Here is a 25,739-nt window from a genome sequence, read left to right as displayed (position 1 = left end):
TGGTGGCGCAGTGGTTGAGAATCCGCCTGCCAATGCAGGGGACACGGGTTCAAGCCCTGGTTTGGAAAGATCCCACATGCCGCGGAGCAACTAGGCCCGTGAGCCACAACTACTGAGCCTGCGCGTCTGGAGCCTGTGCGCCGCAACAAGAGAGGCTGCGATAGTGAGAGGCCCGCGCGCCGCGATGAAGAGTGGCCCCCACTTGCCGCAACTGGAGAAAGCCCTCGCACAGAAAGGAAGACCCAACACAGCCAAAAATAAAAATAATAAATAAATAATAAATTTTTAAAAAAATAAAAAAAAAAACAATAAAGATGGTGATGTGGCATCTATTCCTTGCTTTTAAAAGTTTGGATCACTCTTAACTGAGTATTTAAAAACCCATTTACAGTGTTTTACCTTGGACCTCAGTTTTTGTTCTGTTTTGTTTATAAACTTATTTATTTATTTTTGGCTGCGTTGGGCCTTTGTTGCTGCGCGGGCTTTCTCTCGTTGTGGCGAGAGGGGGCTACTCTTCGTTGTGGTTCCCGGGCTTCTCATTGAGGTGGCTTCTCTTGTTGCGGAGCATGGGCTCTAGGCGCACAGGCTTCAGTAGCTGTGGCACGCGGGCTTTGTTGCTCTGCGGCACATGGGATCTTCCCGGACCAGGGGTCGAACCCGTGTCCCCTGCGTTGGCAGGCAGGTTCTTAACCACTGCGCCACCAGAGAAGCCCAGACCTCAGGTTTTGATGCCAACAATTTATGAGTGGATAGAGTCAAAATTCAGGAATCATGCTGTGGACTTGGATCAATGAGATCCTGATTCTACTATTTCTCAACTGTATGAATAGAACTTAATTCTTCTGGAATCCCATGCTCTCATCTCTAAGGTGAAAGGGGTCATTAGATAAGTTCTAAGGCCCTTGCAGATCTAAAACATTATGATTCCATAAGCTCTTTGATGATAGAATCTGTCTTACTTGTTTTTGGTTATGTTTTCCCACCAACCAGAATAGTCCCTAGTGCATTAACTATATCTGTTATTTAAATATGGGAAGATATTCTATGAGAAAAGATGCTGGGGAAGCCATACATCAAAATGGAACAAGAAAAAGTCACAAAATGGAAATATTGGGAGAAATGATTCTACTGGCTGGTATACCCAATATCCTTCAGAACATAAACTGACACAGGAGATATACTGGCAAATGTCCACCAGGGAGATTGGGGGGATACCTGAGAGGCATGAAGATGGGGAATAAGAGCAGATGACTCTTATTGATGAAGGAGGTTTGTGTAAAGAACTATGACGGGGGGAGTAAGGTCACTGTATGTACTATAAAGCTGGTTAGTTCTAAATCAAAGGGAGGCATGGCCTTCGAGGTTATGGGATTTCAGTGAGGAGGGGAGGGAGGGAGGAAGCATAATAATTCTGGGGCATATACTGGTCATTTTGTTAGACATGGCTTTTGGTTGGAAGGGACTATAGATTTAATGGAAAAAGATTACCTCAGACTCTCAAAATGTTAGGGCTGTAAGACATCTCAGAAGTCATTTTAGAATAAAGAAACTAAGATGCAGAAAGGCCACTAACTTGCCCCATGGTCATCCAGTGACAAAAGACAGGGATGAGTCCAGAGCCCATGTTTCTTAGCTCTTAGTCATGTGCTCTCAAGTCCCGTTAACAAGAGCACATCTGCAGGTTAGGAGTATTCAAGCCAGTCACCTGCACTGTTGTTTCCACGATTCTTTGGAAAAAAAAAAAAAGAAAAAGCCCTCACCAAGCATTCAGAGGTGATCCTAGGTGCTCTCATCCTTATTATCTCATTTAATCCCCATAATCCCTTTTCTACATGAAGAAACTAAGGCTCAGAGATGTTTAATAAGAGCTAATGAGAGTCAGAGCCAAGGGTTGATTATGTGAATAAAAGTTGAATTAAACAGCATTAAATTAAAACCATATTGTGTGGCCTGGAATGCAGATGTCATGGGAGAGTTCGAGTGTGGGTATTCGGGGTGACAGGAGGGTGGAACGTGTCTCACCAATTACTGCGTAGCCCCCAGGTAGGATCTTGTAGATGATGTCATCAAATAAGATACCATCTGGGAAAAGCATGGCCATGATCTCTCCTACCAGCCTTCCAAATGCAGCTCCTAGGGAGAGACAAAAGGAAGGAAGGTGTTGAGAGATTCAAGGTCTTTATCCTCTTTTTTCAGAGCCACACCTCCTTGGGCGCTAAGACTAAATACAAACCCCCAGCCTTCCAGGCCTTTCCTTATTTTCTCAGTACACTAGATTGCAGCCATCAGTAAGATCCCAGGCTTCCCATCAGAACTTACCGAGCACAAACACAGGCATGAAGCCTCCGCAGGGTATGGGCATAGTGGTGGCCACGATGGACATCCAGAACTGGGGTAAAAAGAGGCGTCAGGACACCCTCTCAACTCTGCCCAATACACACGCACACACACACACACACACACACACACACTCTCAACCTCCTTCCCACTATCCTCCTCCTTCTTGCTTCAAGAGTTACAGAAATCCTGGGATAGCTAATCCTTCTGGAAGCCATCCTGTCTGTCACCCTTCCTCCAGAACCAAAAACACGTGGAGCGCTCAGGCTAAGAGCTCACCGAAGACAACACTATAAGAAGGTTCCTCCAGGCAATCAACCCAAATTGCTCCTACCTGGAGTGACAATATTTGCCTTTAGGCAATCAAAACAAGGAGTGAGGCCCCAGAGGACTCCTCTGTCACTGCCCCCAAAAGGGCCCTAGCCTACTGTATCCTCTTAGCCCAAAAAGGTCACCTCAGCTAAGCAGCCTGAGCTCTTGAACGTGGAGGATATCTTTTCCTGGCCAGACTCTGTTTCTGAAAAAAAAAGCCCCAGTTCTAAGTGGCAGACACCTTAAAGTCATAGTGACTTACTGCATGACTGCTTTAGCTTCAATATGGTCATTTACAAAGCCATCTATATGGCAAGGCTCACAAGGGAACCTGGAGTGACGACAGTCCTGCCTAAGCCATTTCCTTTAACATCAAATCACCTTCAACAAAGGATCAGAAAATCAGATCTGTCCTGACCATCCTGCAAGAGCACATTGAGAGCGCCAGCTAAATCAGCCAGCGTGATAGAAAAGACCTCCAAGGCCAAGGTAGTATTCCAACAGGAATTGGGATGATTTTAGCAAAAGCAATATGTACATTCTGCAGCAAAGAATGCAAAAGAACTGAGAAACCGAATGGGAAAAGGAGTAGTGGTTGAACCTTTGAAATATCTGTAAAAGAAATAAACATATGAGACATAATATATAAATTAAGCAACAGGTTTACATATCATTTCCAAAATAAGTAAGCTGATCTTAGAAAAAGATCTCAAACTAATTTGGTGAAAGATGACAACAGCTAAAGGTCAAAAAAAAAATTGCCAGGCTCAAAATATTTACAATTTAAACACTGTACCAACTTTATTGTAAACTAATGAGAAATAAATTTCTTAATTTTCTGAACCTTAGAGAGAGATTCTTTTGAGCCAGGGCTGTCCTCAAGAGACAATGATGAAGGCTCTGAAAAGCCTTCATCCCTGAAGCTCTGAGAAGAGGCAAAATACATATGTTGCCATGTCAGAATAGGACTGTTTAAAACAGCTGAGAACAGCAAAGTTAAATGTACAATTGAAGAGGATACAGATTGCAAATTCTTCGAGTGTGTAGCAAGAGTGTATCTTGTTGTCTTTGCCTTCTCTCAGCACCGGCACAGTGCTCAGTAAATGCAGGCAGGATGTAGGTAGGTAAGTTAAGTAAGTAGGTAGGAAGGAAGGAAGGAAGGAAGGAAAGAAAGAAGAGAGTTTGGTCAAACAGTATTCATGCAAAGCAGAAACACTTAGAGCTAATATTTGCTTAAAACATCCAACAGTAATGCTTTCGGGGGAACTTGTTTAAACTGCGGATGACCAGACACCACTGGAGGCTACCCCATCAGACTGTCTGGAGACAGAGTTCTAGGCGCTTGTAGGCGCTTCTTAAGTGATCCTGACATATAACATTTTGAGACCCCTTGAACTATTCTGTACTATCTCTTTGGAATAAGTACATGAAAGCCATAAGGGATTTTGTAGGCTCAGGTTAATCTGAAAGCTCCAGTAATAAAGATAATAGGTGGCTGATTGGTCTGCTTTCAGAGGATGAACTTCAGATTATCCTCCAACATAAGTGTAAGAATAGCGTCAGGATCAGAGGACACTGAAGTTATCAACTCCTACAGCGCAGAGAATGACACTTGAGACTAGCATTCTTTTTGAGCTATTAGCACATGAAAGGGAAGATCCAGAAGCAGGGTAAGTGATCTGGAACACCAATAATTCCCAAGATTTTAGACACCCAGTTCTAGAGAACTGGGAAACTAGAGACCCCTTATCACAGATTCTACTTTATTTAAACCCTTCACAGGAAGGAACCATAGGTAGATTAGGCAAGAATGCTACAGAGCCTCAGGCTGTACTGAGAACTCAGTGATCTGGGTAATAATGTTAGACTTATTAAAAAGGAAACTGAGATGTTGTAATTATATTCATACTCATTATAAACACTCCAGAGTTACAACATGGTGATGCCTTCCATGTCTTAAAATTGAGAAGATGGAAGTTCCCGTCATCAATGTTATAAAGAGCTGAAATGAGAATCTTATCTGTGAGCACTGAGACTGCCAGAAGACCACATAAGCTAAATTTCAAATCAAACTGTGGAAAAATCGTTCTAGTCACTTGTATGTTTTAATGTGCCTATGCACCCTGTTGTCCACACTTGGAAATAATAAGGGTATGGTTATGCGTCCAATGATAAGACAGTGAAAATGCTGGAAGCAGTGATAACTAGGTAATATCATGGATTTATATCAGTGAATGGTTTTACATTTAAAATATTATAGAATAGCATAGGCCTGCTGCAAACTGTTGGGCTTGAAATATAGCCCAAGAAATGTGAGTTTCTTCTCGATTCACTTATTATGTAGACATTGTTGAGGATGTAATTCAGTGAGAAATTAATAAGAATGACATACAGTTGAGTCCTGCTATATAATCCAAGTAGGTTTCTCAGAATAAATTTTAATCTGTAAAGTGAAATCCACAGATATACTTGGGAATCTGAGGAAATGAGGTCAGGTGGGAAGGAAATGTTGAAAATACATACAGAATTTTGTTTCTCCAAAAATTTTCAAATGCTTAACATTTCAAAAGTATATATGATCCCGAAGTTACCATACAGCTCAGTCTAGAGGAGTATCAGAAAAACACCATTATTATCATTGAACAAGAAATTCTGAGATGCCATCAAAACTTGGACTTGGTTACTGCAGATGGGTTTGTATGCTCAACAACCAATTACAGGAAGCTGGGGTTTATAAATTAGAGAAGATAAACTCTATAACGAAAGTCCAAAAATCAGACCCCTAACAAGACACTGAGAACTTCTTTATGATAAAAATATCAAATCTTTTGAAGGAAGAAATGAAAATGATCTAATTAATAAAGTGGGTGTGCAAAATAAGGAAGCCACAGACCCAATTAATCCCCCTGGAATGGAATGAAAAAGAACACACATAAATACAGCCTCCAGAAACCCCACAGTAAATCCTGAGAACATAAGTGACAGAATTGGAACCTGGTGTGTCAAGCACCTGGTATCTCTAAGGATAAGACCATTGACAAGCACATTAAATGAGCAGCAAAAAACCACGAAGGAAATTTTAAAGTAATTTTTTTCAACCATAAGCATTAGATTCACAAAAGATCAATAATCAAGTATTACATATTTGGCACACAGTAGGTGCATGAGAACATTTATTGAATAAATGAACCCACTACAGCTATTACAATATAAATATAACTTAGTGACTCATATCCTGGGGAAATATAGATCACAATAAGTATCAAGAATAAGTTAATAGGAAGGTACGAAAAAACATGAAAGTTTAATGTGGACAGACTTTCAAATGAAGGCCCTAATATATAGAGGAAAATGTTGGGTTATTCAAGCAAGACATACTATTAATAATGAGGCAATCATCAAAAAAGAGAAAAAAAAGGCAATCAGCAATTATAACAGATGTCACAACCAGTGGTGGAAATAACAATATACTTGCATAAGGCAGTAATTGAGAAGTCTATAAACACGTGATCCTTGACGGGCAGATATGAAAAAGAACTGTTATAAAAGAGATCAGCTTTTGTTTCCTAATTGAAGTTAGAAGAAAATGGTTTAAGAATGGCAAAATCCTCACAGCCTCACTACCTAAATAGAGAATAATAACATTTATAAAAATTATTTATAGTCACTAATAAAGTGGATTTAAATATTTTATCCCTTTTGTAATTCTAGAAAAGAGATCATCCACTAGACTGGGGAAAATATGGATATGCAAATCATCTGAAAATGGATAATCAGATGCATGGAGAATGAAGTACCTAATTATCTAACATGTGGGGGGATTTGGTTAATTTATCTGAGGTCTTTACACAGTTATCTGTATTGCTAAGCTCTTGTCCTTATTTACTTGGCTGCTGTGATGTCTCAATAATTTAGCAAGCGGAACCTTTAGAAGGGTTATAATAATTATGGCAACATCACTAAGCTGACATGAATGGAACATTAACCCAGATATTGGCTCACTTCTCTAGATGAGCAACTTACTTATGTTCTGGTTTCCAAACTGTTTTTTTATTAGGTTGGACGAAGACCAAATGAAGTTTTACCCTTCCCTACCCTATGCACACCCCGGTTCCTAGGTTGAAAACAGAAGCCCAGGGAGCCAGGGGTGTAGGGAGAGGTACCTTCATGATGAAGAAGAGGGTGATGATGATGACAACATTGACTTTTGGGTGGATCCACACAGCTGACTGGCCCAGGCTTTCAGGGTCCCCTACATGCTTTACCCATGTGTTGTTGTCAAACAGGGTACTGATGGCTTCACGAGGCATCAACTGTGAGAGGAGGAAGCAAAAGGGAGCAGTTCTCCAGGGATGTTCAGTACTTCCATTTTTTTAAGAGAACTAATTCCCCAGTTTCATTTTTCATGGGACCCTTTTGCTTTTTTCTCAGGGAGAGAGTCTATCCTTGGGCAAAAGCACATATGCTCAGAAGCCTGAGGGACACCTGTGCTCTTTCCTCTTTTCCATGTGGCCCTGTCCTGCCTTGGTTCCAGTCATGTGCTCAGTGACCTGACTCCCACCCTCAGAGGTCACCCTTGGAGCTGACCTCTCCAGCCATGAATTGTCCCATTCCTGGTGGAAAGGTGAAGGAGGCGATGACAAAGGTAACAATTCCAGGATAGAGCAGGCGGCTGAAAAAGAAACAGAATTAATCCTCACCCTAATTTAGCCAGGCCACAGTGGACAACTCTCTGGACTCTGGTAAGCCGAAGTTTCCTGGAGTCTACAGTAGTCTCAGGCCATTAGACAGAGCATTCTCTCCACCAGCAAGCGATCTTTAAAGGGGAAACCGCACCATTCAGCCCTGGTAGAGTATCAGGGCTTTTATATTTTATCACAAGCCACCTAAAGGCATTTAACGCCTTCCACAAAGATTAAAAGGGAGGAACTCTTGGAGAAACCAGAAGGTAAACAGGTAGGGCAGAAGAAGGGCGGTGACTCACTGCTTAGCCAGAAACTGGCTGAGGGCCTTGTGCTTTCGGACACCGAGCATGACTTGGCGATGCAGGTACACAAATACAGCTCCCAGGAACCCACAGCAAATCCTGAGGGTGTAAGTTATGCAGAAATGAAACCCTCATCCCTCGGACCTGGCCACCGCAGGGAAACAAATGCCAGGCACACACCTTCCCTTTCTACCCACCTCCCCCCAACAATTTACACTTCACCCACACCAACCCCACCTTCCCAGCTTGGGTCCCTTCCAATGCAAAGCCACGCCCCAGCCCTGGTTCCCCACTGTCCCCCAGAGCAGACAAACCCACTCACCCGATGGCTGCAAAGGCTGGGAGTTCCTGCAGGTCAAAGGGGAAATCCATTCGGAAATTGGTTCTGAAGAGAGCTGTGATGGTGACTATGGGATGGAAAGGCCAAGGATTATGGTGGGAGCACCACAGAAACCCACCGAGAAGGAACCAGGGTCATAGGTTTTAAGGATTAAAGCTTCCTCCCATCCCAATGTCTCCTCTTCTATTTGATTTCCTTTTTCTAACACTACTGGCAGAGACACTCTCCCCTATTCCATGACCTGTATCCTTGCCCTATATATACCCTTGGGCCTTGGTCTCACTTCCCGAATGATGCCACCCACTCCTTTTCTGCACTGCCCCACAGAGCTTCCCTCCACGCCCCATTACCAGCCTCCCTATTTCACATTGCCTCCACCCCAGGGCTTCCCTGTTACCAGCATCCTTGTTCCACACGGCTAGCACTCGGAAAACAAAGGCGCTGAACGTGGCTGCAAAGAATCCTCGCCAGTAGTTCCTCACGGCAAAGTAGGCAGAGGTGACCTCGATGCTAAACAGCACTCCTGTAGGGGCAAGGAAGTAGGGTCAGGTGCAGACAAAAGTGTGAGGCTCTCTCCCACACTCCCACCCCGGGGACCCAAGGAGCTTTTGCTGAAACTTCAATCACAGGGGGAGCAGTACTGGGAAGTGATGGTCTCTTAGAGTGTGCCATGCGCTAAACCATATACCTGCTCATGCTAGCAGTTTTTTGCAGGCCAGGGATGTGGTTCAACAAGATACAGAGAGAATGGGAAATGAGGGGGTTTAACCCACAAAACCTGAGGGTCAGGTGGTCGTGCCCTCTCCATCCCTTAGAAAGCAAGGTTGGGTGGGATTCACAGTTGTCTGATATCCACAGGGATCTGAAAAATTTCTGCAAGAAAAGTTACAAAAGAGAAAGCTTCCAGAGCAGGTGCTCACCAGAGTGCCAAGTAGAGCTCAAGATGTACAGGGACTCTCCTTAACACCCCCTTCAACCTCTCCTCCCTTCTCCCATGCACCACGTACCATGCAACTTTTAGGGAAGAAATAAGAAAAATGAATAGGAAAGGGCTTTGTGAGACCTGACAATACTCAATATTGCAAGAAAGGAAAGAGGATTCATCCACATTTTTAAAAAAATTAGTATTAAAAACCTGACTGAAAAGGACCAAGTCCAGGGGGAAAACCAAGAGGCCAGAAGAAGCTATAAACAATTATGCTTAAGAAAGGTGGGTGACGATCCCCGGTCAGGGAACTAGATCCCACGTGCATGCCGCAACTCAGAGTTCGCATGCTGCAACTAAGACCTGATGCAACCAAATAAATAAATATTTTTTTTTAAAAAAGAAAGGTGGGTGAGGTAGAAGGAAACCTAATTAAGAGTCCTAAGTTGTACTGTTTCTGAGAGTAGATGCTGGAACACAAATGATAAGGTAAATAGATAGAAAAATAGCAAGAGTGGGTAGAGACAAAGTAAGGAAGCTATAAGGGTATAAAAGATAGACTCAAAAGATGCAAAGAGGGCTTCCCTGGTGGCACAGTGGTTAAGAATCCGCCTGCCAATGCAGGGGACACAGGTTCGAGCCCTGGTCCGGGAAGATCCCACATGCCGCGAAGCAGCTAAGTCCGTGCACCACAACTACTGAGCCTGCGTTCTAGAGCCCGTGAGCCACAACTACTGAGTCCACATGCCACAACTACTGAAGCCCGTGAGCCTAGAGCCCATGCTCCGCAACAAGAGAAGCCACCGCAATGAGAAACCCGCGCACCGCAACGAAGAGTAGCCCCTGCTCGCCGCAACTAGAGAAAGCCCGCGTGCAGCACCAAAGACCCAAAGCAGCCAAAAATAAATAAAGGAAAAAAAAAAAGATGCAAAGAAAACAGTCTTTAAACATACCAAGAATCAGCAAATAGACTGTGATTAGATGCAAAGTAAAAACTTACAAGAGAATTACCTAACACCTGGCTAAGCCTCATTTTTATCGGAAATGAAGAAGGAAAACAAGGAAATGCAGCCCATAATTAGATGAATGGAGAAGAGGCCCAGACCTAGGAAAGCCCGTGAACTAGATAAGGTTCGTCTTCCCTTGCTCTCTGCGGGAACGGCTGCTGGCCAGCCCAAGACCCCCAACCTGTTCTTCCTGCAGGTGGCCTCTCACATCTGAGCCATTTTCTTCTCCCTGTTCTAGATTCAAAAGTCACATCTCCTGAATCCCTCAGAACCCCAGCCCTCTCCTCCGTAGGTGACAGTCAGTGATGATAGGAAGTCATTTATGCCAAGGGAGTGTGGTTACTCCCTCGTGGAGTAGCTGCTGCATTTGGACAGAGGATTCCTCATGGTTGGCTCAATGGCGCCTTCTCTGGGAAGGTATCCCCGATCCCCCTCCGCGGGTAAAAACAGTCCTTCCCTTACCTTGTTCTCTCGGAATTCTGGACCATCAGAGCACTTAGCATTTTCAGATATAGTTGTTTATTTACATCTCTGAGTTCCCCCAGGATTGAAAGTTCCTTGGAACCCAACACCTAACACAGTGCCTGGTACATAATCAGGGCTCAAGGCCTGTTCTATGGATGCACAGAAGGGAGAGGGGAGAGGGGGACGGAGAAGGAAGACCGAGAGCAGAAGAGAATAGATGGGTGGCATTTCAGAAAACAGGGAAGCTGAGGGACAGAGCTTTGCTAACCACCTATCGCCCCTGCTCCCCAAATCTTATCAGGTAAGGCAGCTGTTTCCTTGGCCTAAAAGGAGGATTTGACACAGTGGGGAGTCAGGTAGAGCAAGTCTCTCCTTTTCTTTAACAGTAACAAAACCAAAGTCGGCTTTGACTTGTCGGATGTAAACTATCCAACTCATGAATAGTTTACGACCAGTTTTTGAAATCCTAGGCTAGATTTTCTTTCCTGCCATGTGGTTCTGGGACACCTTCTCTAACAGTCTGTCACTGTGTACTTCGGAATGAGAGCTCATTTTCATATTCGCCTGAGCCAGACAGAAAATGTGCTGCTAAGAGGAAACAAAGCATTAAAAACACAAACAGCATTTGGAAACTCTCTAGTCTCCCAGGTTCCGTAATATTGCTCTCTTTCCCACCCTGAAGGCTCCTCTCTGTCTTCTCCCCTGGCGCCTTTGCCTCTGCCCAGCCAGCACCTTGTCCTTGGTCTCCGACAACTGCTACTCATAGACATACTTTCTCAATTTCATTCATGCCCGTGGCTTCAACTACCACCTCCATGCTAACCTACTGGTTAACAAAGCCATGCTTTCAGCTCAGTTCCTGAACTTCAGACTCACCAAGCCAGCTGCCTCTTTGACATCACTTGGAGACGCCACAGGAACTTCAAACGCAAGGTATTCAAAGTGAAATGTATCAGCTCCCCCAGACCTGTTTCACTTCCCATATTCCCTATCTTGCTTGCAGCATCACTATCTACGCCATTTCCCTCGTTATAAAAATGGAAGTTAGTGTAGATTCCTCCTCTTTTCTTACCTTTCACATCCTCACATAAATCAGCCACCAGGTCCCATCGATTTTATTTTCTTTCACCCATATATATCATCCTGTTCTCTATCTCTTCTGCCTCTGCCCAGTTCGGTCTCTCATCATCTAGCATCAGCACTATGACAATAGTCTTCTTGTTAATCTTGGATAAATCCTGTTAATCCACAGGCCAGTTCTATCCTGTACAGATCTGCCAGAGTTGGCCATGTCACTTCCTTATTTGAAATTCTTCCATGGCTCCCCTTCACCTGTGACAGCGTTTCCCAAAGTCAGGTCCATGAGATGCTATGAGTTCCATAAGAAGGTCCTTGCAAAAAGAATTCTGTGGGAAATGCTACACTTGGGATAGTCACAATACCTGTCAGCATATCAAACGTTCTGATAACTCTTCCAGTTTAAAAAACTACCTTTTGAACCCAGTATTTTCCAACTTATCTGATCTTGGAACACCGTTTACAGGTTATGTCTATTAACACCATGAACTGTGTTCCATAAAACACATTCGGGCTAATTCTAGCCTAGAGAATGAAATCGACATTCTTGTGCATTTCCTATGAGGACTTTCATGATTCAGCCCCCACGTACCTATCCAGACCCATTTCCTGTCATTCCTTCCCCTGTATCCTCTAGAACTGCACATATATGTTAATTTTAGTCCCTTACATCTTGACTTTGCAATGCTGTCTCCTCTCTCTCCAGAATATCTTCCTTGCACTTTGCCCAGGCTGCCACTGGGACGCTTCTTGAGTAAACTGTGATGGTCTGCTTGCCTTCCTGTCTACCCTTTCAGCCGTGGGTACCTGAGAGCACAGGAACCAGCACAGCGCCCAGAGGGCTCACGGCAGAGGGCACATATGGAAGCAAAAACGTATTTGCCATTTTAGCCAAACACTGAAGCAAATTTCTTTCATCGGTGTAAGGAATTAAGAGTTGACCATATAGTGAATAAATTATTCTAATACTAATTTTTTAATTTAAGAATTAGTCTATGTTCATAAAATAAAAGCAATCAAGTAATGTTATCTGCAAATTCATTTAATATTTGCCACTTATTACAAACATCTTGAAAACAGCATCTTAACTTTTCAATGCTTAACATTTTCTCAAGAGCCATGTTTTATCTGTAACTTTTCTATTTGCCTCTCCCGTTCTTTACACAGGATCGTGAAGAACCTTCCTCATTCACCCCAGAAATTCCAGTTTTATGCAAAAAATTCATATTCTCTTCACTTTAAAAGAATCTGATTAAAAACAAAAACAAAAAAAATGCTACCTTTCTAAAAATGTTCTTCAGACCTTCTGGATTTGTAAGGCAAAAGACCAAAAAAAGGTGAAAGCGGGTATAAATGCGAGTGTGAACATTTAATGTGTGCAGAAATTCAAACACACTACCCTTCCCTGGCTGGAGACTATGACTTTAATGACAAGAGCTGACAACAAGAGTGCAAACAGGATGCCAGCTGACGTGTTCGCTGACATTGGTGCAGTGTCAGTTCAAGTGAGCATGGTACATTTTCATTAACTGTAAATGTTTATCCATATATCGTTCCTGAGCCAAGTCATCTGAGTTTCCTGAAGACTCCTCTATGAAAGGACTGATTACATGTTCATAATTGAAAGATACCTCTAACAGCTGGTGCGTTTAAGAAGCATATGCCTTTCCTGCAGTTTTGCTTCTCAGATTGTCAACACGGTGTCTTTTTTTATCACCAATGAATCCAATGAATGATCTATATAATCCTTGCTCTGTTAATCTGGTTATAACTGTTATCAATGAGTAAATAAACAGATACAACAGCTTTCTCTGACCATGCCCACTTGTTAGTTATTCAGGACAAGGAAAATAATCTGAAAGGTTACCCTTTGTCTAACATTAGTAGAAAGAGCTAAACTCAATTTTAATTGCTGCCAAGGAAAAACGACACTTTAACTTCCATCTGTAGCCCTCATTTAAAGCTGATTATTGGGACTCCGCACTCCCAATGAAGGGGGCACAGGTTTGATCCCTCGTCGGGGGACTAAGATCCCGCATGCCCCAAGGCACGGCCAAAAAATAAAAATAAAGCTGACTATTAATCTAAATAAGGTCCATCTAAACTTCCATGTCCTTAACAACATACAACCAAAGGTAAGTCTTCCCTTGGAGAAGAAAATACATAGAGATGTCAATTATACTTCAATTAAAACCAACAATGACAAAAATGAATTATTCAAGAGCAAAAAACCAAGAGGAACATACATAGAAGTCCCCTGTTAGAAGATGTAATAAGTGAAGGGCAAAAATATCCAACAATACAAAGGGTTTTAATATAAGTACGGGACCCATAAAGGCCGCCTCGGTTTTCCTTCCTGGCTCTACCACTTATTAACAGGATGACCTTGCTCAAGTCACTAACTCTCTCTCTCTTCCTTAACATAGATCTCATCCAGCTTTGGGCAGGAAGGGATGTAAAGTCCTTAGAACATTGCCCGCGCATAGTAAATGCTCACTAAAAGTTAGCTATTCTTGCTTCACTCTTGTTTTAACTGCTCATACTCGAACTTGGGGATGCTGACAAAAACTGTTTTGGGAGCAAGCCCAGGCAAGTGGACAGACGTAGGCGGGGGTAAATCACTTGCCTCCAAGTGGTGTCCCAAAGCAACAGCCGACTCCTACTGCACAGCCCACGGTCAGCATGTCAGTGTAATAGTATGGTTGCTACTAGGGGAGACACAGACAAAGAGCCAGATGGGAGGGATGGGCAGGGGAGCAGAAGAGGAAAGGAGAACAGGCAAAGGTGGGGAATAAAGAAGGAGTGGCTTAAGTCACAGGGAATCACAGTGGCCCCATCTCCCCCCTGCGATCCCAGGCCAAGAGAAACTCAGTTAGTTTGGCAAACAGGAAGTGATCTCCTAGCACAAGGCCAAACATAGAAAATGAAATAAATGTTAGGCAAATATATGGAAGGAAGGTCAGCCAATAAATGGTCACCAGAGAGGAGCTGGAGATGGGGACAATCAGGGCAAGAAGTGTCAATAGCAAGAGAGACAGGAAAGGACTTCAGACAAACAGCACCAATAAAGCCGGCAAGAAATAGCCACCAGCCTCAAAAGAACAGCTCTCTGGTAAAAAAAAAAAAAAAAAAAAAAGCTCGGGTGCCTGGAGACGAGGGCCTGTGATCCAGGGTCACACCCTGAAGGCCCACCCACCAGCCCCTGCCGCGAGCACCCCTCTCCACCCCAAAGCTTGTGGTAACCACTCCAACCCCTCAGGCCACCGGGGTAGGGAGGAAGTGGGACTTGCCTCCGACAGGGGCTGCAAAGCAGCATCCCACGCCCACCGCGCAGGCCGACACCAGGAGATCAAGCCGCCCAGGCACAGTCTGCAACAGAGAAGCTCACGGACAGGGCGGGTGGAGGGCTGGGGTCGGGGAGAGCGCACGAGACGGGGTGGAGTGGCAGGAACAACAAAGGGACGGGGCGGCACCGGAGGGGAACTGACACCGGGGCGGCCGAGGAGCGGACCACGTGCCGAGCCCCGATGCGGGGGCAGGGATGGGGGTGGGGGTGGGGGTGGGGGTGGGGGTGGGCGTCAAGGAACGGGCACAGGCTGAACAGCGGCATCGCGTGCCTGGAGTAGGCGGGTGGCGCCACGTGCGTGGGGACGAGGGAACGTGGGTTAGCGCAGTGCCCAGCTCAGCATCACGGCCAAGGCAGCCCTGCCCCACCCGCCAGCGCGCACAGCCCCAGCTCCTTTTACCTTCTCAGCCTTACCTCGTACACCCCACAGAGTACGGACATGAACTTGCTGAGGACAGCGGCGCAGATGCTGGCAATGTGGACAAAAGGGCCCTGGGAGAGAGGAGGGGGACGAGGGGTCAGGGGCAGGGGGCCGGATGGGGGGCTTGGTGGCATTCTTGGACAGACATTGGTTGCTCCAGGCACCGTACCAGGGGCTGGAAATACAGACGTGAGCAAGATGGAGGTTCTGCCTTCGCAGAGCTTCATCCCAGGGAGGAAGGGGGGTGATACGCCAGCATATTATCATTTCAGAAAATGTCCCCCGCTCGCCACGAGAGAAAGCCCCCTCTCAGCAACGAAGACCCAACGCAGCCATAAATACATATATACATACATACATAAATTTGCTTCAAAAAAAGGGGAAACAAAGAAAATGCTAGGGGCTAAGAAGAAATTGAGGGAGAGTCAGAGGAGAGAGAGCCAGGAAAGCTGAGGGTGGGATGGGGAAGGTCACAACTGAGGAAGGCCTTGATGGAAATGAGGCGTGAGCCACATGGGCACCGGGAAGAAGAATGTTCCAGGCTGAGGGGACATCAAGTGCAGGAGCCCCAAGAGGGGGGCAGGCTTGCGCAGTTGAGTGGCAGGAAGTGCCTGGTCACTCAAGCTCGGGGAAGGAGGGGCAGCCTGATCACCATAGCCCCCCTAGGCCCCAGGAATAAGGGTGGACTTCATTTTAAGAGGAATGGAAAGCCATTTGAAGTTCCTGACCAGAGGGCAGACATTCCTGATTCCATTTTGAAAAGATAACTCTGGCTGCAGGCGGGGGAGAAGGTACCTGAGCATAACCTTGAAAAAACACACAGCCTCTTTTAGGTCTCAGTTTTCACAGAATGTGTCTGGATTGTCTCTAAGTCAGTGGTTCTCAACTGGGGGAGATTTTGCCCCCAGGGGACATTTGGCAATGTCTGGAGACATTCTGATTGTCACAAGGGGGGTTGGGGGGGGAGGACTGCTGCTGGCATGTAGGGGGTAGAGGCCAGGGAGGCTGCTAATCATCCTACAATGTACGGGAAGGCCCCCCAGAACCAAGAATTACTCAGCCCCAAATGCCCACAGTGCCCAGGATGCGAGATTCTGCTCTAAGGTGCTCCCAGGGCTGATGAGGACCTTCCCATGTATCTCTCCTCCAGAATTCCCATGGTCCACGGCTGCCCCCGGAGCTCCCTCTAGACTCAGTGCTGCCCTCTGCCTGAGGACCTGCCCAGCTCACCCCACAGTAACTGGAGTCCTACCTCTTTCCCCACAGGGATGCCACTGCCCAGCCCCGCAGTCAGGGCCACAACCTTGGCCACGAAGGCCTTGAGGGTGAGATATTCCTTCAGGACAACCCCGCGAAGTATTGTCTTCATTTCAGGGATTCCAGAGCCTAAAAGGGTTTTTAAAAAATGATTGTGTGCACGTTCAAGCTGGAGGTTAAAGGTAGATGGACATCCAGATAGTGGACATGGGGGTGGGGCGAGAGGTCTATGGGGGGAGGACAGTAGCAAAGCAGCGAAAGGACTGTCAGGGGGGTTGGGGAGGGAGGGAGGGGAGCGCGAGGTCTACAGGCCAATGAGATTCTGCTGGATTATGTTGATGGCATGATGGGGTAGGATCTGGGAAGTTCTCACCGACAGCCTGGGGAGAGATGAGGTGGCAGAAGAGGGCACTGAAGAGGATGAGGATGAGTGGGAAGGTGACCCAGACCAGGAACTGCAGAGGCAGGTTGGGCTGCATCTGGTAGTAGGTCCACTTGTAGGCTGCAGAGACAGGCGTCTGGGCTTAGTCCTATGTGGATGGCATGTTGCCGCCATCCCACACTCGCGGCATGGGACAGCGTGCTAGGAGCGTGCTCCCGCCATGGCTATCCCGTTCGACCTCGGAGATGGCACTGTTCTCACTTGACACGTGGGGGGGTCTAAGCTGGGGGATGAGATGTGACCCATTCAAGTTCCCACCACTTGTAGGAGGTCAAGTGGGCGCCAGTGCAGCAAACCACACTCTGTGGGCGCGTCATTAGAGGCTGTGGCGCACCCAGCCACCCCGGTTAACCTGGCACTGAGGGGCTTCTGGGACTCCAGGTGTTTCCAGTTGCCTGAACTGAAAAGTCCTAGGAGAACTAGGAAAAGTTGGTCACCCTGTGAGAGGGGTCCCCACAGCTCGGCTGGTAGCAGGTGGGAGGGGCAGAAAAAATGGATCTGGGTCTGGGTCTGGGTCTGGGTCTGGGTCTGGGTCTGGTCTCATCCTGGGCCAGAGCTACACCTGATCTCCTCTGTGCACCATCCTCCTCCCAAAGCCCCCCCAGCTTACCCTAGGTCGAAACCCTAGCACAACTGCAGTAGGGGGAGGGCTGAGGGCAAAGGGCCAGGTTAAACCTACCCTGAAGGGTTTTGGCACTGACATAATCCATGCACCAGCTAATCAGAGCCATAAGCAGCCCCAGAAGCACCAGAAAGATCCAGTCTTCCCCTAATTTTCTTCTCATCACGAGTCCCAGACCGTGGATACAACCTAGGGAAAGAAAGTAAAGAGAAGCAGGTAACCAGTCACTGCTCTGTGTGTGTGGCTGAGGATGGGAGGTGTAGGGCCCTCGGGGTCTTGTCTATACGTCTCATTCCCTGAGTTTCTTCTCACCTCTCTGCCCTTCAGAAGGCACCAAAGTCCAATTCCCCATTGGCTACTTGATTCCTTTCTAAACCCTAGTTTCTTGGGGCTGCATGGGAGGGATAGTAGGATGGCAGAGTGAGAAGGACATGGGAGCCATGTCTTCTCCTTAATACTTGGAGGAGGGCTTTGGTGTGCGTGTGGGGATGGTGAGCCAGAAATATGCAACACGTCTTCTGAGTTAGTGTCCTAATCCCTGTACCTCCTTCCATCCCACATTCCTTTACTCCCCAGTCCCCATCACCTTGGCATTTAGAATGGTGATTCTCATCCTTGTTATCCATGGAAGCACTGGAGTCCGTCGTCTTGGGCATCCCCGTGTCCTGCTCCTTGTCTGAGAACTGCTCTTTCTGATGGCCATAGATCTGGACAGAGGGAGATGGGAAAGGTCTGTCTTGTTGAAGGGTTAAAAGAAATAGAGGGAAGCATATAGATCCACAGATAAAACAAACAGCTTTTTAAAATCCTGGGTGTTGAGGGCCTCGGGCAGGGTCACTTTGTGGTCATCCGTGCCCTCCACTCCCCACTCTCCGTCTGCACTTTTCCCACTCCTCACCCTTGTCTATCCATCCACACCCTTGCACATCTGTAGTCATCTTGGTCAATAGCAACCTTCTTCAAGGGGACCAATTTCTACTCTGAAGTAGGGATACAAAAACTGTGCTAAGGGCTTCCCTGGTGGCGCAGCGGTTAAGAATCCGCCTGCCAGTGCAGGGGACACGGGTTCGAGCCCTGGTCTGGGAAGATCCCACATGCCGCGGAGCAACTAAGCCCGTGTGCCACAACTACTGAGCCTGCGCTCTACAGCCCGCGTGCCACAACTACTGAAGCCCGCGCGCCTAGAGTCCGTGCTCCACAACAAGAGAAGCCACCGCAATGAGAAGTCGGCACCGCAACGAAGAGTAGCCCCTGCTTGCCACAACTAGAGAAAGCCCGTGCACAGCAATGAACACCCGATGTAGCCGTAAATAAATAAATACATACATACATACATAAATGTATTTTTTTTAAAAAAACTGTGCTGATACTGGGCATCTGCATCAATTACATGTTTTTGTGTCACTGTTTCCTGTGTCTCAGCCTCTCTTTTGTTTCCCCAGACCCCCTCACTGATGTGGATGGGGTAAGGAAAGACTAGCAGGTGACTCTTCGTTGCTCTTGGCCTCGGTGTGTCTAGCTTTAATGAGGCCCCTCAGATGCCCTGCCAGGCTTAGAGAAAGCCCATCCACCTCCCCTTCCTGTGCTCAAATGCACAAACTGGACCCAGCCCTGATAAAGCAAGTCAGTCCACTTCCTCCTGAAGTAGAGCTTGTGTGTTTGGGGGTGTGTGTGTGTGTGTGTGTGTGTGTGTGTGTGTGTGTGTGTGTGTGTGTGTGTGTGTGTGTGTGCAAGGTCTCTAACTGCCCCTCCTCCACTGCACTAACTCCGTCCTCTGGAGCCAGGGTCAGGCCAGGCCATGTTGCTGGTTCTGGGAGAGCCTGGGTGGAAGAGGTCTGATTTCACAATACAAGAAGTAGAGTTTATGCCTGAGTCCTGGACAGGCACACACTAATACCCTGCTCATGGCTCTTTCGTCTTCTGGGATGAGGTTAGTGACTGAGAGAAGCCGTGTTTCCCTCTGTGCCCTACCTGGCCCCCGAGAGAAGACATTGCCCACAGGGGGCCAGCACACAGGCTGCCTCAGCCCCCTTGGTTCCCAGGCTGGTGGAGACGAGAAGAGGGTGCTCCATACCAAACCTGGGCTGGGAAACACTGAGAGAGCCGGATCGGTGCTGGCTGGACCAGGGTTCACCAGTCGAGCAGGGCTGGGAGGGCAGGGAGAAGTCAAGCCTGAAAGCATTCGCAGCGTCTGGATTCCTGAACAAAAACACCCGTGTGTGTAGGGCTGGGGCTGGGGATGGGAGGATGGATGAAACGATGCTGACAAAATACTGATAACTGATCATTGGGCATTCCTTACACTGCTCTTTCTGCTTTTGTGTAAGTGTGAAATTTCCATAATAAAATTTAAACAGAGAAAAACTTAAGTCCAAACTCCTCTTCTTTGCTTTCAGGGGCCTTTGGAGACCAGCCCAACCCTACTTCCCAAGTCACTTCATCATTCCTTTCCAATAGGAAGCTTCACGCTAGTGTACCTGGTTTCCTCATTGTCACCAGAAGGTGCCATAACTGCACCTTTACTCAAGTTGTCATCCCACCCAGACCACCTACACGGTGACAGTGAGCCCAGGGCCATGAGGAGAGGTCTTTCTGTCCAACCCCACACAGTGTTCCAGGGTCCCCTCCTCCAGGAAGCCCACTCTGACTCACCATTGGAGCCTCTGCTGGCTTTTGTGTCCCAGTCCCCACCTGATTCTCCGGGGCCGCCCTTACCCACCACCCTCGGGACGGATCAGGGCTGAGACGTGGATCCTCTTGACCCCCAGCGCTGAGACCACCAGCCCAGGCCAGCCCTCAGCTTCCCAGTCCTGTCTAGACCCCGTAAACTAGCGGAACCACAGCCCCCGCCTCGCTGGCTAAAACACTTTTAAATCTTGCTTTCCTGGTCCTCCTGACAGGTTCCATCCTGTCGCTCTCTGCATGCACATTCACTTGCTAATCCTAACCTGTGTATTTATCTGCGACCAGCTCCCAGCCTGTCTTTCAGCGGTGCTCATCCCATTGCCCTTTCCTAGATGTCTAGAAGCCCTGGAGGATATTTATCCCTGGACATCCCTAATTAGTTCACAAGCCCCTCTCTCTGGGTACAGATCTCTGTACCTTTCCAGGTGCCTGCCATTTCATCGGTTCTTACTTAATTAATCCTCCCACCTGAAAGTTTGATTATATTTCTTCTGCTCATTTGACACTGGTCTATCTTTGATCACTGATACGCAATTCAGTCCTTTTTCTCCACTCATCCCAACTCTTCTGCCTTCTGCAGAAGTGCTGATTTGTGTGTGTCCTGCCGAGGGTGGGGAGGGAGAAATCCGGTGGTGTCTGAGCGCGGGTGAGGGTGTAAGGACAGCTCACGCACACAGAGGTGTGGTCCCCTCTGCCACTCACCTCTTATGGGTTATGTAAGCACGAGCTCGTCATGCATGTGTGGCTCTGCCGTCTCCCCCCCAGGATTCGGGGGTTCTGTTAGTAAAGCTTGTGTTAAAGTACGCGTGTATCTCTGTATAAGGAGCTCACAAGGCTGAACCCAGACCTTTGAAGAATGTTCATATTTTGAACACATGACCGCGTACTTTTTCAAGTTAAAAAGATCACACTGCTCCCTCTTTTCACCTGATTCCTCTTTTCCCCCAATCCATGGCACCACCGTCTCCTCGAATCCACCGCCCCCTCCCCTTAGGACTTTACCTGTGTGGGGCGGGCGTTGGGACGGGGGCCTGCATCCTTCCGGAGCCTGTGCTGCAGGCCCCCACTCTTGGAGGGCAGTCCGTAGCTGGTGCAGTGTTCAAAGGGCATGTACTGGTACTGGGGGGCGCTACCCCACCAGCTGGGCTCGGCCCCATGCTGCTGGGACCCAGACGGCTCCATGCTCCCTCCCCCGGCCAGGCCTCGGCCTGCTTGCCCCTGCCCTCCCCCCAGTACAGCTCCTTAAGCCTGTCCTCCTGCCTGTCCCCAAGGCGTCTGGGGCAGCGTGCCCACCCCCAGCTATTTATAGCCATCTCTCCGTCACATGACCCCCCCCCCTTGCCACATCTGATCTGCTTGGGGTCGAAGCAGGTGTGAGAGGCGTGTGGGGGAGGGGTTGGGATGAGAACCTGTGGGACAGCCCCGCAGGGAATTCCCTCAGCAGGGCCAGCACCGTCCCCCTCCTTAGTCACTAGGAGGCTCCCAGCCTCAAGCCACTGGTCCGGCTATAAATATTGCCCAGACCAGGATGGAAAACTGCTTCGCATGCTCTCAGACCTGTGTGCTGCCCCGAGTCTGCATCCTCTAAGCAACCCACCTCTTTTCTCCAGTCTGTGGGGAGGTGAGGGCTGAGGGGCTGGATGGAGCGATCCTAGGGTCTGGAAACATTGGGGAGCAACTCACCTGGGAGAGTAACCGGTGCCTCTCTGCCATCTTTCCCTGCGGGGTTGTTCCCAGCTCTGTGTCTTCCTGAGGTTTAGTTCTCATCTGTCGGACCAGCTCCCCCAACCCAGCCAGTGTTCAGCTTTCTGCTCCAGCTCTGCCTTTTCTGTCTGCCAGAGGCCGCTGGTGATGCTTTGGGGTCATCCCCTTGACCACACCTTCATCACCCCCTGGGTGTGGGACACAAGGGTGATAGCCTTGCGTTCTGGCATTTCTCCCACGTCCCAGACTGATACACGTCAGCCACGCCAGCAGCCTGGATGCACAGGGAGGGACTGAGCCTCCGTTTAGACCGTGGTGCATCCCTCGGAGGTCTATCAGGGCAGGTTAGATAACGGGGGAGAAGGGGAAGTGGGCCAGGGGAACGAGGGAGGCCGGGGAGGGAAGGGAAAGGGCGTTTCTCGTGATGAGCCCGACAAACATAAAAGATGACAGGGAAGTACTCTGACATTCTTCCCTTTTCAGGTCAATAAATAATTTTTGGCCAAGGCCAAACTACTCTACCTGGCATCACACTTTTTTTAAACCAATTTTCCTAGTACAGTCCTTCCCCTCTGAGCTCATCACTATAGAATAAAATTGATAAACATGAGCCAATGTGTGGTTCGGGATCCATCACCAAGTGAGGTCTGTCCCAGGACAGCCAAAGTTCAGGGACTGCAGGGTAGGGACACCAAACATCTGGTCTACAATTACATTTTGTTCTAGGCTAAATGGGACTGTCCAAAGCAGGTGGGAAAATGAATACCATTAAAAGCACCTTTTCTAACATAAATCTGAAGGCCTGTAATCTACCCACAAAGATTACAAATGTGTGATTTAAGGGCCTGGAGGTTCTGTAATATCTCACTCCTCTGCAGGCAGAATATCAGAAAAGAGATCTAAGGGGTTGGTGTGAGATGAAAGAAATACTTTCTTAATAAAGAAAATAGAATGCCAAAGTGAAATTATATTCTTTGCGGGGGGCTTCAGAAACAGAAAAGATTTTCACGCCTTTGTGGAGTATGGCTCCCCTGAAGGTAGCCAGTTTCTGTAGGGGCTTAATAATCCCAAGAAACAAGTATCTAGGGCAATTGCTATTTCTTCACTGTTCCTGAGAAAATCAGGTCCTGGTTATGGATCCCAAAATCTGAAGGCAGAGGTTATTGGCACTGAGAAAACCCTCATACTCCACCAAGCCACCTAGAAGAACCAGCAGCAATTCTAAAAACCAGATTCTGGGGCTTCCCTGGTGGCGCAGTGGTTGAGAATCTGCCTGCCAATGCAGGAGACACGGGATCGAGCCCTGGCCTGGGAAGATCCCACATGCCGCGGAGCAACTGGGCCCGTGAGCCACAACTACTGAGCCTGCACGTCTGGAGCCTGTGCTCCGCAATAAGAGAGGCTGCGATAGTGAGAGGCCCGCGCACTGCGATGAAGAGTGGCCCCCGCTCGCCACAACTAGAGAAAGCCCTCGCACAGAAACGAAGACCCAACACAGCCAAAAATAAATAAACAAATAAATTAATTAATTAATTTAAAAAAAATACTATAAAAAACCAGATTGTGAAATCAGGACGGTCAAGGAAATCTACAGCTGCTAGTGCTGAAGGGCAAGGATTTGAGAGTAAAGATCTTGAGTTTGAGATTAGAACTAGTTAAAATCTCATGGGTTATCAGCCTGCAAGAGAAGAAAATAAAATGTAAACGGTGTCCCCCTCCATCCCAACCTCCCATGGGTAACAGTGCTGAGGCTCTTATTTGGAAGGCCAAAGATGGGTTTCTGGGCAGTTCTTTGAAAAGCTCCTAAATTTGGAAACAAATTCATAAGCATGCATTTATCTATGAGATATGTATACTGTATATGTATTCTTTTGGGGTTTTAAGTAGACTTTCTTGAGGTCCATAAGACTAGAAGGTTAAAACCTATAGGCTTATAGAATTTATATTTGAAGGAAGGTTGTTGAAATGACCATCTGGGACACAGGTGCAAGGGGACGTGTGTTAGGGTATAGGTGGTCGTGAACAAGCCAGCCCCTTGGCATCCCCACATCAATTTAAGCAGGAACTTTCTCCCTGGGTTACACCCTTGTTTTCAGACTCCCGCCTCTTCAAGTCTGGCCTCTCCAACCATTGGACGATACACCATTACATTCTCTTTAAGGCGCTTTCAGTCATGACTTCCCCTCTGCACATCCAGCCTAGCATGGAACCCATGACCACCTACTTTCTGAAACTTCACCTAGGCAACTGCAACTTCCTCTGAACACACTTTCCCTTTGCAGTTGTCCTCACTGGCAGTCATTTCTCCTCTACTGCTTATTGGACCTTGCCTTCCAGATCCTTCAAAAACCCCTGGTCCCTTCCCATACCCTGCATATGAGGCCTTCCCGATAGCACAGGACAGGGCTCTTTCTCCCCTTCTGTATTTTTGAACATGATACAGTACACTTTTTCCCTATTCTCTGCCCAAAAAGGGCTAAGATGGAATAAAGTCTTTGGTCTCAGGCTCCTTCTCCCAGCTCAGTGGGAAAAATCGCTGGCCCCAAAAAGTGAGGAGGGAGAAAATCTCATGCTAAGAAAAAAGTCACAGAAGCAATACTGTTAGCTGAGAGCATGAACTCAAGTTGACCGGTTGTTTCCCATCCTGGCCTCCGTTTCCTCAGAAAGGCAGTAACTTAAGAGGGTTACAGAGAGAAAAGAACGCATGCAAAAGTCATAGTGCCTGCCCCAAAGTGAGCTCTGAATGTTAACTTGTGTCACTAAACTGAAGCTCATCCTGTGATGGTTAACAGCATCTGTAGTGTGCTAACCCTGTGGGATCCACCATGCATCCTCATGCTCACCCTCATAGGGTAGCGTCCTTCATCCTTTTAAGGTAGCAATGGTTTCCCCGTGTTTAGATAAGGGTGAGGTTAGGTACCTTAGCCACGGTCTCTGATACCTTAAAAGGCCAAGCCACCATTTGCCATCTATTTAATTCTAGAGTCCATGTCCTTAAAGCTACATCTTTTTTTTTGGATAATTGAAGTCTCTGAGCCTCATTTTCCACTTCTGAAAAAGAACCAGGGAGATGACGCCCTCCTGGCCTGTGGGAGGATGGTGTAAAGCTGCACAGCTCCTGGGAGACACACCGAACGCTTGGGCAACTATAGCTGTTATGAAGCTCTTCACCTTAGACCACTTTCCCCCTCTGCTCATATCCCGTCTGCCCCATTTCTTCCTGTTTTCCTCTTCCCTATTACAGGAAACAGGATGGGGGAGGGCAGCAAATGGCCGCCCCCAGCTCAGGGATGGGGTATAATTTTAGAAAATCCCCTGGCAGCGGGGACAGAGCTCTGAAATTCAACCTGATACCATTATTCAAGGGTGGGGCGGGAAGGACGTGGAATCCAGCTCAGCATAAGCTGCTCTCTAATCCCCAACACCCCGCGCCTCCCAAACTCTTTCCTCCCACTATTCCAGTGCCCCTCCCTGAGGCTGTGTCTCCACCTCCCATCCCTGGAGAAGGTCCCCGGGTCCAGCCCACTCCCCAGGTCAGTTCCCCTCCTCCACCCAGTGATGTTTCAGCTCAACTTCATCCCTCTTAACTCTTCCTCCTCTGGATTCCTGGACAAGCTTCCTTCCCCCAAGGTCCACAGCAGCTTCCTACCACAATGCTCCAAGAGAACGTGTTAACCCCCCGTAGCCCACCTGCACGTGTACACCTACCTCTCTGGGCGTAGACACAGCACACCCCGAGAACTCCCCAGGTGACACAGCCCACTGCTTAGACCTCTTCCATGCTGCCCGAGAATTCTCTTACGATCTGTGCC

The 25,739-nt window shown here is 47.6% G+C and overlaps 1 protein-coding gene across 1 annotated transcript in view; it reads right to left on the bottom strand.

The window, feature by feature from the left end:
• CLCN1 (chloride voltage-gated channel 1) overlaps positions 1-21,405 on the bottom strand; it is a 30,757-nt gene extending 9,352 nt beyond the window's left edge. Inside the window, exons 1-14 of the mRNA XM_061198127.1 lie at positions 21,226-21,405; positions 18,125-18,245; positions 17,596-17,727; positions 16,848-16,976; positions 16,470-16,603; positions 15,211-15,288; positions 14,077-14,155; positions 8,374-8,499; positions 7,959-8,043; positions 7,634-7,735; positions 7,237-7,321; positions 6,813-6,962; positions 2,320-2,389; positions 2,023-2,133 (exon numbers count right to left, since the gene is read on the bottom strand). Of these exons, the coding sequence (XP_061054110.1) occupies positions 2,023-2,133; positions 2,320-2,389; positions 6,813-6,962; positions 7,237-7,321; positions 7,634-7,735; positions 7,959-8,043; positions 8,374-8,499; positions 14,077-14,155; positions 15,211-15,288; positions 16,470-16,603; positions 16,848-16,976; positions 17,596-17,727; positions 18,125-18,245; positions 21,226-21,405 (1,582 nt within the window). The remainder of the gene's footprint in view (positions 1-2,022; positions 2,134-2,319; positions 2,390-6,812; positions 6,963-7,236; positions 7,322-7,633; positions 7,736-7,958; positions 8,044-8,373; positions 8,500-14,076; positions 14,156-15,210; positions 15,289-16,469; positions 16,604-16,847; positions 16,977-17,595; positions 17,728-18,124; positions 18,246-21,225) is intronic.
• Between the last annotated feature and the right edge of the window lie 4,334 nt (positions 21,406-25,739).

This window comes from Eubalaena glacialis, chromosome 8 (genome assembly GCF_028564815.1).
Source record: "Eubalaena glacialis isolate mEubGla1 chromosome 8, mEubGla1.1.hap2.+ XY, whole genome shotgun sequence".
In the NCBI taxonomy this organism is placed as follows: Eukaryota; Metazoa; Chordata; class Mammalia; order Artiodactyla; family Balaenidae; genus Eubalaena; species Eubalaena glacialis.
Note: the sequence above shows the minus strand (reverse complement) of the source record. Positions and strands in the feature narration are given on the sequence as shown.